Here is an 18,464-nt window from a genome sequence, read left to right as displayed (position 1 = left end):
CAATATGTCAGGCTGGCTTCCTCTCCAGGGTCAGTAGAGACAATGATAACCATGTATAATTAAATATCCACATGGAATCAAAGCAAGAAAGCCACATAGTGTAAATCAGCTAAAAACGTTAATGTAGATGCATAATACAGATTCTACTCACATAATAAAAAGCAAATATGCACATAAAAGGTCACAAATTTAAGCTGTAAAGCAAAGGTTCAAACTCCAAGAAAGCATGACAGTGTCACATGCGTAGGCTCCGCACATCCTATGAGATAAAACGTGTGGGAAGAAGCAACTCTGATGTGGGGAGACGCATGAACAGAAGCGGCAGAACTGCATGCAATGAATGAACTTCCTGCAGTGAACTAACGCTCTTTTTGTTCTTCCAACATGTTGAAGTTGGCAATCACATTCTAATCACATTTACCCTAAACATATGGCGTGAGCGTGGGAGAGTGAACCTTAAAGGGACCATTACCTAGGATTACCTGGAGATCCCTGGAAAACCTGGAATAAAGCTAAGACAGATGCAACATCATCATGGATACTACAAATATAAGGCTTTATTATTGCCTTTTTAAGGTGAGAGTACTGGGAGCATAGAGGTGGCACGAGAAGGTGAAAGCACACTGTTTTGGTTTAATATATGCACCATATGATATATCGTCGCTGGAAGAATTAATTATTATATATTTTATTTGAATGAATTTGTATACACACATTGGTTTCAACCACATTTGGGTAGCACAGAGGTATACTCACACTTTACAGCCTGACATATTGGAACCAATTGGTGCGAATTGAATGTTCTCAGTGTAAAGTGTTTATAACAGGTGCATTTGACTCTGTAGTTGGGTCGTTTCAGTCCAGTAAGAGTGCATTTCTTACAAAGGTGAAGGTTCACGTTGTGACTACATTTATGGAGTAGCAAGACCTTGGCCTAACATCAAAGGTGTTTCCTTTAAGATACACATTGACTTGGTTAATTTCACATATTTTATTTACCTTGTCAGATTTCATCTTGATATGGACTTTTGCATCTAGCACTTTGTTATCATTATGTTAGCGCGGTAACAAATCTGATATTTATGGCTATTTAGGTTGTCTTACTATTGGTTGCCAGCAGCTGTGGTTATTTTAACCAATTATCAATAAGTCACACCAGTGCAATTTATATTTCTATTTTTGTTTACAACTGGTCAAATGACTGCTTTTAATTGCTGGGTTTTATTAGACCTAATGTTCTGTCATGTCTCTCCAGGACAAGAATAGGGGGAAATCTCAGCAGGGACACAATTTATTGTAATCATTTTGTCTATTCAGTTTGTGATAACAGTCAAAAGTGGCAGCAGGCCAAAATAGACCATGGCTCACACTGACTTCCAATTAATTTTAAGCACAAGTGCTTAGTAAATGAGCAGAAACTCTGCTGACTTCCATCAAAAGCAAAAATGCAGTTTTTTAAAAAAATTTTCCTTGCACGTGATTGTGTACTCTTTGCAAAGTGAAGCCTTACCTCATTTACTAAGCTCCGGAGTTACTGCACAGTCTATTTGCCTTTAGTAAATCAACCCCCTTAATTTGTTCTATCAGGATGACTGTAAGTAAATGTTAGCGCTGGATATTATGTGATTGATTTGTGCACCTACAAGAGTTTCAGAGAACCTAATTTTTTGCTTTCAGTTGTGTGTTGCACCAGGCTGTTGCAGGACTGCAGGAGTTAAAATCCCCAGGCAAGAGTATACAGTATCCCATATTATATTAATAAAACAACACAAAGTAAATGTGCTTGTATCCACTTTCAGTGCATATACCCTATCATCATAGTTTGTTTCAAGAAGCCCGAGAAAAGTTTTGACCTGGGTGGTCCAGGTGCTGTGGGTGACTGCTTGTGAACATAGAAAACAGAGAACTGAAAAATGAAGTTTGGCTTAAAAAGAAAATGTGAATAGTTTTGCTTGAGCATCTTCCCTCTTACACATAATATAAAAAAGTGAGTAACCTGTCTAGCATCTCCTTTATTGGTGTGACATTTTGACAACCACAATATAATCCCACTGTTACTTTATTACTGCATAAAATGATAGGACAAATGGGGTGGTATGAACTAATGAATGGTTGTGTCTGAGGTCTCAATTCATATTCCTAGACAGAGGGGAATACTTTAACCAAAGATGTAATCAAGAGACAAACACATCAGTAAGGTCATATACCTACCCATAAAGATCAAAATCTTTCTTCCAACATCTTTATTTGAAGACAGACAAAAGGTGACCTAGCAATTAACTGAAACAGCCATCTTGAAGGGTTCTTGGAGACTTCTACAAACCACTGGTTGCTATCTTATGTCTATATCAAATTGCAAAGACAAGTACTGTGGGAGTTTTCAAGAGCTGTGGCTGCTGGCTCTTGTCATTATGCATGGGCTTTATGTGTAGAGGGTTTATAAATGAAAATGGATCTTAATTAAGGGGTAATTACGTTTACCACGACTACATGGATTATTACTTCAAATTGATTTATAAGACATCTTTTTTGGAAGATCACATTTGTTTTTAAATATGAATCATACCACAGGAAAATTCAATGATGACTGTATTTCCATTTCTTAACCAAATATTAAAAATATAATAATCTAAATGTTGGTAAGTGAACAAAAGGGTTTTAAGGTTTGCACAGTGCATTTTAATAATTATTAAAAAAGCATGTTTTATAGTTAGTGAAATGCCCTCAGTCTAATGAGCTTAAATCCTTCATATCCATCAAGTAAAGCAAAACCATGCTGTTTGTCTTTTAAAAGAATATAACCCGGTACAAAGACATTGTTTCAACTATCATCTACACCAGAAATGAAAAAACACCTCACAAATGCATGAAAATGAACACTACCTCAATATGTATTATTAATATTGGGTTATTTATATACGTAAATACCCACCTGCAGGATCAAAAACTTGAAAGTAAAAAAAAAAAAAAAAAATAGTTTGGTAGTGGAACTATAGTATAGTGTAATAAATTATAATAAATAATTTCCTTATTTAATTTGCAATCTCAATTTACTTGCTGAGATGCTACTATGTACAACGACAAACAGAAACACAGGAAGAGCCGATACTGTGATTTGAACCAGGTTTACCCAGGGAATGTTCTTAATCCTTGAAACTCCTACGACTACTCTAATTATAATTCCACACTCCATGCAGAGTCTTTAAATATAGACAAGGATACTTTATGCTATCTATAACATATAATACATACAGCTACAATGATCCTTCTGCATTACAAGATAAACATATTTTTAACATATCAAAAACTATATTGTGCATAATGTCTGAACATGAGAATATTAAGACGTATTTTATTAAAGTTTTATGTAAGTAAAAAAAAAAAAGATGTGCACAAATTAGAAATAATTGATAATGATGAAAAGCAATAAATGCCTATACAAGTTTAATCTAATTTTAGAAAAAAAATCTTATTTTTTTCCTGAGTATGTATCTCATGAATTCAAGCATTCTTTAATCTGCCTTCCCAGAAATCTGTTGCAGCTCCCTCCTTGTAAAGAGAGCATAAAACATGCTCATAGCTCCCTCTGATGATCACTGAGAATCGCTCAACTTTCTTGTTCGTGCTTTCAGCTGCTGAGTGGTTAGATCTAATTGCTTCCAAGTGAGGTCAGCAAAAGGTATTTATCGAAAAGCATTGAACAACAACAGGCTCAACACACACACACACACACACAGAAGACCCCTCTTGCGTGTTGATTTATGGAAACAATTAGGATTGTGCTGGAGTTTTTCTGAGTTGAGAAATAGTTTGCTGCTACAGAATCTCATGTTGCAAAGAGCAAGCAACAGAGATGGAATACAGGCATATCCAGCTGTTATCACCAAGAGAAAGTAAGTTACTTCTGTTTTTTTTTTTTTTTTTTTTTTTTTAAGAGAACAATTGGTTACTAGTTCTGCAGGGGTTTTATTTCATTTTTGCATTCTATGAGATAGGTACTAGTTTAGCTGACAGCTGTTACCATTTTTAGGAGGTCTTCTAAATGAATGCCTCTGGAACAGAGTGTATTAGTAGTCTAGCATATTCTGACAGCTCAGCATGCTGCTGTCCATAAGGCATGCTTCTAAAACAGTGTCTGCTCACTGTGTTTCACTATGCTGTCAATGCAGAATATAAGAATGTGAAAAGTTATTCAACCACAACTCCTAATCATTTAAACATGTTTTATGTATTTGGTATACTTTTAATGCCATGTACATATTTTCAAACATGTTGGATTAAAGTAGACTTGCAGAAAATGATGGTTATCATGTAGACACTGTACTATCTGTCGAGGGTAATATAACAGATATTATATATAAACTTTATAATTTCTTTACAGGTCTATTGCAATTGTATTCAAGTGTAAGTGTGAGTAATCTTCAATCTTTAATCTTCAACTTCCAAGATCATCCTATCTGGAACTTCTGGGGATACTAGTGTGACAGAACAGCACAGAGACATCCAAGATTTATGGCATAATCACAAGTCAATATAATTCAAGTCTGGAAGTATCTGGAGTAATTTTGTCTGCGTTAACCGCAAAGTGTGCAGTCAGGTCCTGGACCTAGAAACACAGATCCACTGGAGATTTAAGTTTCATTATGATGTTCATGAAAACCCAGAGCACTGCACTATAATGCGCAAATGGATACTAACTTGGATCCTGCCAACTTTGCTCTACATACCATATCTTTACATTATCATTCTACTAGGCACACTCTCATTAGCCTGTAATGACATGACTCCAGAGCAAATGGCTGCAAATGTGAACTGTTCAAGCCCTGAGCGGCATACCAGAAGTTATGATTATATGGAGGGTGGGGATGTTAGAATAAGAAAACTTTTTTGTCGAACGCAGTGGTATCTGTGGATTGATAAACGTGGTAATGTGAAGGGTACACAGGACCCAAACAACAGCTACAGTAAGTAGACGTCTCATGTTTCATTACTTATTGTGCTATAAAGTGGCGGCAAATACATTGACAATGAATGAACATAATTATATAATGATACTGTGATGCTGGTTTTGATCCACCCTACATTATGTGCATAATCCAAGATAAATCAGACTTGTGTTCTATTCCCATGGACAGACATTTGGCATTCATTTACAAATGTATAATTTTAGCCAATGCACTGCAGACTGGTTGCAATAACTTTGCTAATTTTGACTTTAAATCTGGTAACCATTAGTTAACTGCAGCTTGTGCTGATAAGTGACTCAACAGTAAGGATATTTATATGAGTCAGAGTGGAGATCCCTCCATTAGATTTCATGCTGTGTGCAACTTGTGAAAGATATATTTAACTGATCTGCACTGAGAAAGTGGTATGTTAGAAGGATAAAACTGATATGTGAGTAGACATCTGAAATGAAGTGAGTGGACAAAAGTTGATCAGGATGGATGGGGAGATTGACTATGGAGCTTGCTAACAATGTAAACTAAACAAGAAAAAAATAAATCATAGGCAAAGGAATACACAGCTGATGGTGGAGGAAAGAATTGCAGTAGCAGAGAAAAGGAAGTTGGCAGGTGGATTCTGGAATATTGCAAAGAATGAGGCTGCTGAATAGTTACCTTGTTTGTTTTAGGGATAATGCTGTGTCCATTAAGCTATGCAAATTTTAAAAAATAATTATTTTGTAGAAAGGTAACAAATGATTAATAAAGTAGGAAAAGCTGTAATGCATCTCAAATGAATCTGTGTCACAAAACCCCAAACATTTTAAGATGTTTATTAAAAAAAGAGTAAGTCAATCATATTTAATTACATAATTAAATCATCAGGATTACAATAAAGTGGTTCTGTAAAAGTCAATGAACATAGACAGTTATTTGCTTAGCCATTGCATGGCAATGTATACAACTATTGGCTAATGTTTTTTTCACACTTGCATGGTTTTAAAGTCTAAAACATGAGAAGGGGACTTTGATAGAATGATATTGCGAACACAAGGCAAAGTTTAAAATAATAATTTTTTATGTTATATTTAAATACAATCATGTCACTTCTGTAAATAAATCACTAGTTGTTATACCATTATCCACAAGCACACTTACAAACAATAGAGAATGTTACAAACACTGTATTGATTAAAGCTCATGTCTTATGAATAATCTTAACAGTCATGAAATGTTAGTTTATTAGATACAATATTAATGTGTTCTTGTAGCACCAGCCAAACATTTTTACAGGACGTGGTTCTTTTCCTAAAGAGTTAGTACCAATTTTTTAAATATACAGTTTTCTACAAAGCGACCAGGACACACTGTTTCACATTGCTACTCTGATGCCAATATCAAAATGGCATCACCATTCTAATTATCTTGGGATAGCCAGGGACTGGCTGTAATAACTTGGAGACGTTGGCTAGTTGGAATTTTGTGCTAATATACCAAAAATCATGCAGCAGGTGTATTTGGAGGAAATGATTCTAGAATCAATTTCCTAGTCTTGGCATTAGAATAGAGGAGATTCACAATGTCATTGATATTTTATTTGGTCTGACAATTCAAGCTATGTTAAAGTAATTGAAATTGCTTTCAGTATGATCATACAGGTGGCAGAAAACTTAGAACTTTAAAATGTATGAATATGGTACATTGCAAACATATTCAATGACACACACACATTTCCCACACTGTGACATTTATAATATTTGCCAATTTCTTAACAATGTAACCTACAGTGGCTGTAAGTAACACATATATTTAACTATGTATATTTGTGTTGTGGGGATAGCTGTTTTTCAGAATTATCTTTCTTAACTGAGGTGCATTAAGAACACAAATGTTGTGCTGCTCTGACTGGACTACTAGATAAGATACTAAATAGTTGACGCAGTGATAACTCAGTGTTGAGCTTTCTAATGAGAAATACTGTACATTGTAGAGTGGGTCTTAGTTCATTTTCTCTGTTGATGTTTCTTATGGTACAGCATAAGATTTTTTTCATAGCAAATATGGATAAGCAACCTAACCCAACCTTACCCATCTCTGCTATATTAAATACCATATCAAAAGCTAAATACCACATTGCTCATTTTGTATTTCTCTAGTGCTCACTACCAAAACCCTATTAAAGGAATGCAATTATACAAGAATATTATTGAGAACACAAATCCATTATATTACTAGGTGAATTTAAAAATATACTTTGTGAACCGACCATCCTCCTAACTCAATGTTTTATAAAATATTGGCAGACCATACTATGAATATACTATGCAATATGGTAATATATATGTACTATAATCCTGCTTCAATATCAGTCTAAAACCTATATTTAAAGGTATGTGCTTATTTGATACCAATGTCAATGAAACAAGAAAAGTGACTGATATATGTGTTAAGATCTGAGAACTAGGTGCCTGAGGCAAAGGTATCCTTCAAACCTTGAGAGTGCATAATAGGTGACCTAATTAAAAGCTTCAGACAGAATCTCCTTGTAATTAATTTCTAATTGTTCTATTTTACGATGCCTGCAAGTACATTAGAGCGACAACAAGAGGTAACATAGGTTATGGATGTTATAGAGCCAACTTCATTCTTTTTAAATCTAGAACACTAAGGTATACCTTGTCTTTATCATTTACAAAATTACCGATAATGTTTGGCAGGTTTCTTCTGTATTTAACCGTAAAAGCAGTTTTAATCCCACAAATTATTATCATTCATTTTAATTTAGTTGTTTTTATATCATATATTTTCAGTTAGCTGTTTTTCTGACAAAATAAACCTAATGCTAGAGTTAAACTTTTTCCCTAGGTTTATGATTAATATAATGATCATTAGTAACTTCAGATGTTTTAGTAACCCTTTTCACCTCACTTTTACAGTTTTACAAACTGCTTAGTGTACTTTTATTTTCTTTTACTACAACTAGAAATGTTGATCAGTCATCGGTTAGTCTGCTAGTTTACTATAGACATACACATTTTGACATGATGGGAATCCAATATCAACTGGGAAAAATTGGGGAATGTATGGTTTCATTACCAAACATTAACAAGAACCTGGGTGACAAAATTAATACTATTGGAGTGATTTCCAAATATGTTGGAAAATTGGAAACACTTAATAGCGATTCATCCTTTTGGTCATAAAAGATGTCATAGTCCTTTTGTAGAATCTACATGGGTTCAACTAAATCAAGGTGTACCATAAATACAACAATCGTTAACTTCAGATGTTGTAGTAACCCTTGTAAGGCTTCATTCTCAAAGGCTAACAAGCACTTGTCTGACAAAATCAATACTATATTTCAAATATGTTCCAAAATCTGAGACGATGGTCCATTATTGTTCCTTTTGATCATAAAAGATGTAATAGTCTTTTTGTAAAATCTACATGGGTTCAACTAAAACTTGCAGTATACCTGGGTATACCTGGGTAACAGCTGAATTGGGGGAGGGCAGGCAGATTTCTCAACCCCGGTCATTCTCAGTAAAAAATGGGCTAAGGCTGGCCAAACATGATTCATCTTAAGTTGCTTCATTTAAAGCCAGCAGCACTGATCGTTTAGAAAAAAATCTGACAAGCTGGTTGTGCACAAGTCGATTGATAAATCGACTCGTATACAACCAGTCAGCCCATACATAAATCGAAATTCGGCTGATTCCTGAACCAGCTGAATTTTCGATCCATGTAAGTCTAAGCTGTGGGGGTGGAGGCTGTCAAAATAGATTGATGTGACTATGAGGCTGAAAGAAAATGTAAAATGGAATGGCCTATTTAAGTATTAATACTGATGCGAGCTGTTAACCTAGGTGCTTAGCCTAGGTTACGCATATTCATTTGCAAACTTTTTTTTTTTCTTAACAGCTATAGAGTTTATTACAGATTAACCGGGTAACAAGCATCAATGCCACAGTCAGTAGTAATCCAAAATGTACAGTGTAGCATAGAATTCCAAAAGGGGGGAAGTCAATCATACCACATAGCGAATAGTAAAAATAAGGCAAAGGAAATACATACATTAAGCCAGAGCATTATTTAACAACAGCAGCAGCTGTTTGGTAAATAGGAAGGAAGAATTAAAAGAAGACACGAGTAGGCCTTTTTAGGTCTAAACCCAGTGCAAAGCAACAATTTCGGTCATTAAGAAAGGTTGAGTCAAATATAATTAATGGGGTTAATTTACTAAAACTGGAGAGAGCAAAATCTGGTGCAGCTCTGCATCGAAACCAATCAGCTTCCAGTTTTTTTGTCAAAGATTAATTGAACAAGTTTAAGTTAAAAGCTGATTGGCTACCATGTACAGCTGCACCAGATTTTGCACTCTGGAGTTTTAGTAAATCAACCCCAGGGTGATTATCAAGTTGGTAGTCACTGGAGGAAGTGGAAAAAGGAGGTGGGGGAGGGATCTAATCAAACTGCTCCATGCGATGCCTGTCTCCAAGAATCTATTCAAGTCAACCAGACATTGTTAATGTTTTTGGGACAGTTTCTACTCTCATAGGTCAACTGATACAAAAGCACTACAGTAATAATAGAATTCCTCCAGGTGGACAAGGTAGGAGGAGTAGGGATTTTCCAGCACAGCAGGGTTTCTTACCTTACATAAAAAATTGCATAGGCAAGAAAAAATTTAACATGTCCACCCGCCACTACATCTTCCCTTATACCGAGCAGGAAGAGCAACGAATCAGGTCTTAAAGCGAGATCACAAATACCATTAAGAGCATCAACTACCGATTCCCAGGATGGGCGAATCATTGGGCATCACCCACACCATGTGCATGAAGGTGCCAGTAGAGGCACTACATCTCGTGCATAGGGGGTTCAATGAGGATAAAGATTAGACAAGCGTTGGGGAATATAGTAGGCTCTGTGGAGGTATTTCAGGTACTGAAAGACGGAGGTAAAGGGAGGACAGTGGCATCCCCATCACACTTAAGGTAAGTAGGTGTTTGACAGGATCTGTCTCCAGAACAATGGGCTCAGGAAATTGGGTAGCAACTGCATGTCTTAGTTGTAAATAACAGAAATACATATTGTTAGCCAAGAAGTATTATGACCTAAGTGCAGCAAATTACATCGCTGTTTCATCTGAAATAACATGTTTCAGAGTAGTAAACCATTGGGCAGGATATAGTTGTGGATCAGGGATCTGTTAATTGGCAATTTAGTTGGAACATAGTCTTGCTTTTTGACAGAAGGTTGTAGTCTACCAAATAGCATTTGATCATACCATTCTGAGGCAAATTCATTTATTGCCATGTAGCACAGAAACCCCAACCACCCCAGAGAATAGTCTTACCATTTTGAATTCAACATAAAAACATGGCTGATTTGAATTTTCCTTTCAGTCCAGAATACTAATAGATATCCACTTAAAATCTTAAGGGGGAGAATGGAGGATTAACTAACACATGTATTTATCATACTTATTAATAGCTGGCTGAAACTGCAGAACTAGCTTCTAGGAGGAGCTCTTATCTCAAAGTATTTAAATATGTTTTGCTTCTGTAGTTAACAGCCAGTGATGTATTTCTTTACAAGCACCACAAAATTGCTGGATGTTCTGCTCAATTTTTTAAGGCATTTTTTAAAAATGTTGTTGCATAAAGCAATACAAATAAACAAAAATAAAGGTCCATAAACACCAATGGAAGAAATCAGTGAGCAGTTTGGTATTTATGTATAAGGCCTATTGTAAATGATAACAAAAAAAGGGAGGTGGAGGTGTACAGTAGATATTTTTCATACAAAGCTTAGGTGCCAGTGGAACTTGTGGAGAGGTATGCAATACTTGGTTAGCTGTCAAAATAGGATGTACAAGATATGATGTTAAGAAGGGGATCCTGCTATTGTATAAGGATAAGTGACCCACATTCCCCTGTATTTTGTCAAAAAGGTTAGGGCAACCCATGTTTAGTTAAGTCAATCTATAAAGGTGAATAATAGAATTAATCAGCTGTATTCACATGGGAAGAGTTGGAGGGTGAAGATCTCCCCATTTAAGAAGAATAAACTTTTTAGAAAAACAGAGTGCTTAAAGATGCACTCCAGACACAAAAACTTTTTTATTTAAATGTCTCTCAGTAGCTACAAAGTATATAAATCCATTTTGTGTGCAGCAAATGTCTTTGCAACCCCAGATAGAACCTTGTAAAAGTAGCAATGAGTTCCCAGATAGCAAGCAATTGTGCTGCAAGTTTGAAAATGACTTGCTAAGCTCTTGCTAGACTTGCCAGGCTTCTCAACTTTGTTGCACAATTGCAGCAAGTCCACATTGCATGACTCCAGATCAACTTTCTCTGTAAACATTCTGCAAGTTCTGGTTCAATTATGTTGTGCAATAGTCATCCCACCACAGGGGTCACTGTGACTGAATTTTCATTTTGTAGACTTGCAGATCTCTTGCTGTAGACTCACTACAGCAACTTTGCTAGAGACTTGCCATGCAAGTTTGCTACAAATTGGAAAAATGTCAACTAGATCTTCTGCTGCACGTGCTCTGCAAGTGTATAACTTGCCAGTGAAAATGTGCAGCAAGTTAACAGACTTACAATTCAACACTGCCACAAATTTGAGTCCTTGCTCTCTGGGTTTATCACTGTGCTGCACGTGGCCTGTAGCCTGACAACATGTTAAAGGGGTTTGAAAAATATTCTCAAACAGCTGGGGAAAAGATTTAAAGTTAGCATCTAGAATTAAATAATGTAGGTATTTAACAACGTGATTATGCCAAAATTCTTTTTATACAATAGTAAGATTATGTAGAAGTGTGTGGTTGATCCAGATAGGGTTATTCGAGGGGGGACCAGTTACCTGTGGTTTAATGACAAGTGAAAGGGTTGCTTTAACAATTTTGGGCAGAGCTTGTTTTCTGTATATGAATTTACATCAGGTTTCATACTAGAACATAATGTGGGAGATTTACTAAAACTGGAGCCTGCAAAATCTGATGCAGCTCTGCACCGAAAGGTTTTATTGTAAAAGCTTCATTGAACAAGCTGAAGTTAGAAGCTGATTGGTTACCATGCACAGCTGCACCAGATTCTGAGTGGGCAGTTTTATTAAATCTCCCCCAATGGCTTCTTCTGTAGAAATACAAGAGTTATCTCTACAGGGGAGGGACAAATTGCACACAGATACTATTTAGGAAGCCAGGTAATATATATGAAAATTAGGGAAGGGTTCTGTTCAAGTTTAGACTGAATACTTGATGCCGATTTGAGAACAATCAAATCTTACTCAGGAAAGAAGCTAAACATGATATACTTTGACCAAGAAAATGGTGTGGATATTAAAGTGATACTAAACCCTGGTTTTAAAAATAAAAATTATATTCAAGTATGTATTCTTAACCCAAAAAAAGTAGCTTCTGTTGCTCTCAGCCTCTTCCAAATTCCTTTCTTTGCTGCTGTGACCCATTAGAGGGTGGCTATATTCATTCTTCATAGTCCCACTGTATGTAGGAAAGTAGCCACCCTCTCCTGATTGCTCCTGAGATGAACTAACTAATGTGCCCTGCTCATTTAAAACAAATTTAAGTGAGGGGGAGGAAAAAGAGGTTCAAGAGCACATAGAGGATGTTATAAAAATTCATAAAAATAGATTACAGGGCTATTAATTACTGGATGTGTATGGATTATCTTTGGAGAATAAGGCAATCTTTTAGTGTCACTTTAAGCATATAACTACAGTAAAAACAAACTGTAAAAAGAATACATCTTTTAATGAGTAAGATACTTAAATCAACATTCTATAAAACCAATGTTTGCTTTGGTAGATTTAATGATTTTAAAGCAAAGTCAGCCATACAAAACATGTTTTAAACATAAGCCATTAGCATAATCGCATGATAGAACAGAAAACAGTTTACTGATTTATTTGTTTTGCAAATTAATTTGTTAAAAATCAAAACTCTTGATGACTGGTCTGGTGTATGCAATGTTACTTGACCCACTTGTGCAGTACAGGGAAAAGAGACAAAACAACTTTTCTCTAGTAACGCCACCTTTTGAAAAAAAGAAAAATTAATGCATCCATATCTGCAGCAAAAAAAAAAAAAATTTTTTTGCAAATGAGCCTGTAAAGTATTGCAATTGTGTTAAATGGATCACAGGTGTAATGCACAGGCTCCTGTAGAATGTTCCTTCAGCTCCTTGTCCATACCAAGGTACAGACTTTCAGTTACAGTCAATGGACTACAATTTCAGTAATTACCACATTTGTGCTTCATTGAGAACCACTTTGTGGTGGCAGACAGGACTTGTAGTTCAGTAGTTCTTTGTGAATGAATGATGTGACTATGTGGGTGGTACCTGCACAGCCATGTAAAATTCAAAAGTGAATGCTGTCAGGAAAAGGGGGGGGGGTGTCTACTTGCAACCATTTTACATGTGCACTTTAAATATGGGTGTAAGATGGTCTAAAAGTTGGAGATAGCCTTTAAGTGAAGTAAGAAAGATTTAAATATAAAGCAATACTTGTGACATCATCAGTGGCCACTTTTCATTTACATCTCCCTGGGCTAAGTGGGCAGGCGCACAGCAGCATCACATGCCATTTCCCACTATAGTAAACTATCCATCCCATCATACACTGGGATATTGGTTTCTGTTTGGGCATTACATGGGAGGGCTTAATTAGATGGGCGGGGCTGTGGAAAGACAGGCAAGAAGTTACTAGTGACTTTTATTGTACAGTTCATTTCACACTAAAGTGAAGATGTCAACTAAGGAAAGAGCAGCTACTACTGTCTGGTCCCCTAGAGAGGAAGTTACAAGTATACAGCCTCTGAAGTTGGACTTAAAAGGAAGTTTGGAGGAGAATGGTGCTTCCAAGTAAATGCAGCTAATTTTATTGCAAGAATTAACTGTGTCTAACTAATTGCTGAGAATAGATTTAGCCTAGAATGGGGCTTAAAAAGTAAAAATTTGCCCACAGCATTACCTACTGAACCAACTCTGGGCAAGCCATACAGCAGCAGACAGAATGCATTTATGCAACAGACAGACAGGAAGAGTTGGAGTTGTGACCAGAAGCAACAGAATTAACATACAAATGAAATAGAATCAGAAGCTAAAAAAAACCAATAGCAATAAAACAGGTCAGATTAGAATAAAAAAAAAGACAGAAGAGCCAAACCCAATTGCAGGAACATACAGAATCTCAATCAAGAGGATCAGAATACATTAACTCACTGGCACTGGGCAGGGACTAGTGCTTATATATATATAGACAAATACATGAGAACAGGTGAGCCACAGGTAAAGACAAACTGTCGAACACAGTGCTTACAGGAAAAATACACCAGACTTGAGATGATAAAGGGGATTACACGCACCACACCATGCCAATAATGTTACCTATGATAAACAGATCCAAGCACAAAACATTGGGGGTTATTTACTGAAGGAAAATCCACTTTGCACTACAAGTTCACTGCAAGTGCACTTGTAGTTGCTGTAGATCCGAGGGGGACATGCAAGGAAAATAAAAAGCAGCTTCCACATGATTGGATGATAAAATCATCAGAGCTTCCCCTCATTTCAGATCTACCCCTCAGATTTACAGCGAACGCACTTCCAAGTGCACTTGTAGTGCAAAGTGGATTTGCCTTTCGTAAATAACCCCCATTGTCTCACAACTGTGAGCTACATAGATATGAGCTGGCTCTCATTCGAATGGAACCTATATAGTGATTAACAAGGACATCTGTCTAAATGTTCTTTTCATCTGATCTAATTAAACTGATTCCTAACCACAGTTAAAGTGTTACTAAACCAAGTAATATGAAAATATTGCCACTATATACCTTTTTAGCTGATCTGTATAAAACAGTCACAAGATAAACTGCAAAGTTTCTCCAGTGCTGAGAGTTCAGGTTGGAGGAGATTTACACTTAAGCCTGTATACACGCCCACATGTGTGATGCCAATATCATGTGACCTGGCTATCTCTGAGAACATGTAATTATTCTCCCCAGCATAAAAGACACAACTGAGCATGTGCAGGTCGGCTACCCTACCTGTGTTAGCTGGCCTTCCCCAGATAGTGCAGGAGGGAAGGATCTGTGCATACAGGATAAAATAGCCATTTTACACAATGCAGAGGACTGACCCCTTAAGTTCCACAGTGAATATAACAAGCATGCTATGCTGCAGACAGATTTTATTGTTGTGGGTTTAGTAACACTTTAATGACTAGTTAAAGTAGGACTAGGATCTTCACTGCATCTGAGCACAACAAACCAAAACCATTATTTAATTAATTTGTATTATTCAAAGCAAACTCCCCCATCCATCCATGTCTCCATGCTTTATTTTGCAGAGAAATCGCTTTGAAATTTACCCCCTAGCATCTTGAGTAAGGGCAAATGATTCATGTAGCATTTGTTTTCTGCCCTTAGCACAAGTATGCATACAAAAGAGTGTGCTTAGCTGAAAAAAACCCTCCTCCCTGCCTCCCCTCCTGAAGACTCCTGGGATGTATGACATCATTTGCCTAGGCAGGAAACCAGGAAGTAACTGAAGAAATGTAAAAAAAAAAAGTATAAAACAAGTAAATAAAATGTACTTTCCTATCTATTTACTAATACTAACAGCATTAGGATTAAAAATAATCAATGTTGATTGGGAGAGTGAAGTTCCACTTTAAAGCTTTACCAGAAGTAAAACCTGACTGAACCTGATGAATAAGTGCTGGGATATGTAGCAGCAATCTGGATGAGAAGATCTTTCTGAATATTTTCAAATCCACATTAAGGAGGGAAATAGTGTGGTAGCTTGGGCATAGAGCAGGGTCTTTACCCTCCTTTGGGATGATTTTAATATGCGCCTGTAGCGTGTTTTCAGATGATTTTTGCTTGAAAACTAGTTCAGGTGCATGTAAATCCAGATGTTGCTCTGTAAACAGAAAATCAGGCTCCTTTGATAAACATTATGCCAATATAATGTAATGGAGTTTACAAAAAAATTCTTAAATCTATACTCAAAGTTATAGTATAATAGATGCTTTGTTTTAATATGTTTTGTCTCTAATGTAATAGCAGTTTGTGCCTGATAAAGCTGTTTTGTTTAAACTAACACACTTTGTAGAATGTACTACACTTACAATAGTTGGCTGATTCAAATGTAAAAGGAGAACTCCAAGCAATAATATAAAACCCCTTCAGTTCTTTTTGTATTCTTTCAAATACAATTAATATTTTTTCAACTAGTCCAATTATCTAAAATTGTATAAACTTGCAAAAATATGCCTAGTTGGTACTCTAAGTTAGCACTTCAGATAGGTAGTCAGATAGGAGGCAACTCACAAGAGAGTATACCTTCAGTAACAACATATAATCGTCAACATTATACCGTTACAATTTACAAGGGGTCTTCAAAAAGTTTCTGCACTTTTATATTTTTGTTGGAAAAAACGCTTGTAATCTGCCCCAAAGAAGCTCATTTTCTTTTTTGAGCTTATGGAGTTTTTCAGGCTTTTTGCTTCAGGTGACAAAACGCTCAGACGTGAACAGGTGCCATTGAAATGAATGGGATTTTGCGTGTTGGACGTTTTGCAGGCCTTTTTTGGGCGTTTTTACGAGCGTTTTATGAACTGAAAATGCTCATGGGTGAATGCAGCCCCAGTAAATCAACCCCAATGAATTCCATATTGCCTTTTTTTAGGTTTCTATGCATCACTGTTGAAAGAACTGATCCAGAAATGCAGAGACTACTCAACATTGGCTGTTGTACTTCTACATTCCTTAAATACCGCGTTCTTGGACCACTACTTTATTACCGCATGCACTTAATTATTTATTTCCTTCTGTAAATTAAGTTTAATGCCTTTTCACGTGGTATATACTGAGAGTTTTCAGCATTTTGTGGTAAATATTGCAAAGTGGCATAGGGAATGGACAGTTTCAGAATTGCATGTGGGATTTTGGGAAAATGTGTCCTGACGTCTACATACCACATGCAAACTGCTTTAGTAAATTGAGCCCATTGTTTTTACTGAGGATATAGTTTCTTGTGCGTTACCTCTTAAGTTGATATACTCATTGTAGGCATCTCAAAGCATGCTGCAGACAGCTGAGAAAATTGTCTGTGTGCATTATTTATAGCCCCTTTATAACAAAAGTTGTATATGATCTAGAGTAAATGGCATGAATTATATTGTATATGTTTCAGAAAAGTTAAATACAGTATTTACACAGAGTGGGAATAGAAACTGCTTGACATCACATACCACAGCATATAATAACAAATTTACTAACAGGTTTTTAATTCTAGGAATGTGAACTCAGGTTCCTATGCAAAGTGGAATGCCCAAAGAGCTGAAAAGTGCACCCTTTTGTCATATGCACGCCAACACACAATAGGTACTCTATTCCACACACTACTCTCACATGAAACTTATCCCATTGGTGCTTTTATCCACAGATGCAGAAAAAGCTTTTGATACAGTTGATTGAGTCTTCCTCAAGTCCATACTGGCCTACATTAACCTCAGAGAGAAGATGAAACATTGGCTTTCTGCACTATATTCCAAATCGTCGGCCAGGGTAAAACTAAAGAATTCATGTCGGACACCTTTCCCATACTGAATGGGACATGACAAGGCTATCCACTCTCACCAATTACCTTTATACTCACCCTGGAGCCTTTTCTGAGAACAATTAGATCCCACCAGGATATCAAGGGAGTCCATACTAAAGGAGGGGAACATAAGCTAGCCGCCTATGCCGACAACTTAATTTTCTTTGTAACCTTTCCCTTGATTTCACTGCCCAACCTTATGGCAGAACTACATAAATACGGTGAGTTATCAAATTTTAAAATGATTTACTAAGTAGTTACTTACTTAAGTCAGTGGTCATGGGTATAGAGGCTTCTCCAGACATTAGGAAACAAATTTTGTACCCATTTTAGTTTTAAGTCAGACTCTTATATATGTTATTTGAAGCAAAAATACCCCACAACTTAAGTTCGGTCTTCAAGCGAAATTTTAGTACACTGGTTAAAACATTTAAACTAATCTTCCAACATTGGCACTCCCGTTACAGTCCCAATGGGATTTTTGAAAAATGTACGCATTGGATTGTTAAAATTTATATGGCTTGGCAAGGTGAGGTGAAACAGTCAAGGCATTGGTTTTCCTGACCCAAGGAAATATGAAGTATCCCATCTAACTAGAGTAGTTGACTGGTGTACCCAGGGTGATTTGAAACCATGGGTCCAGTTGGAATAGGAATCCATGGACCTACACCTGTTGAGACTCCCAGGGATTCCCCATGGGTCAATATCCCCCACTATTAAATAACACACACTTATAGGGACTAATTTGCAGAAAACTAGGATGCTTTTTAGAACTACAGATGTATCACCCTCTCCTAGTCCTATGATTCTTATTCTAGGAGTGACTGACTTTTAACTTTTAACATAGTAAAATTGACCCTCAGTTTGATGCCCTTAT

General features: G+C 36.4%; 2 protein-coding genes across 12 annotated transcripts in view; one reads left to right on the top strand and one right to left on the bottom strand.

Annotated features, from left to right (window-relative positions):
* The window catches only part of FAM227B (family with sequence similarity 227 member B), a 651,639-nt gene that overhangs the window by 328,624 nt on the left and 304,551 nt on the right, over window positions 1-18,464 (bottom strand). The gene's annotated exons all lie outside the window — the stretch shown is intronic.
* The window catches only part of FGF7 (fibroblast growth factor 7), a 111,237-nt gene continuing 96,325 nt past the window's right edge, over window positions 3,553-18,464 (top strand). The window contains exons 1-2 of one of the 2 annotated variants that reach the window (XM_073618639.1): window positions 3,553-3,679; window positions 4,382-4,964. In XM_073618639.1, coding sequence (XP_073474740.1) covers window positions 4,679-4,964 — 286 coding nt within the window. In that variant the 5' untranslated portion in view covers window positions 3,553-3,679; window positions 4,382-4,678. The other variant, XM_073618638.1, reaches the window with a different exon arrangement.

The sequence above is a fragment of the Aquarana catesbeiana genome, linkage group LG03, assembly GCF_042186555.1.
Source record: "Aquarana catesbeiana isolate 2022-GZ linkage group LG03, ASM4218655v1, whole genome shotgun sequence".
Lineage (NCBI taxonomy): Eukaryota > Metazoa > Chordata > Amphibia > Anura > Ranidae > Aquarana > Aquarana catesbeiana.
The sequence above is the reverse complement of the archived record's forward strand: the minus strand, read 5'-3'. Positions and strand labels throughout refer to the sequence as shown.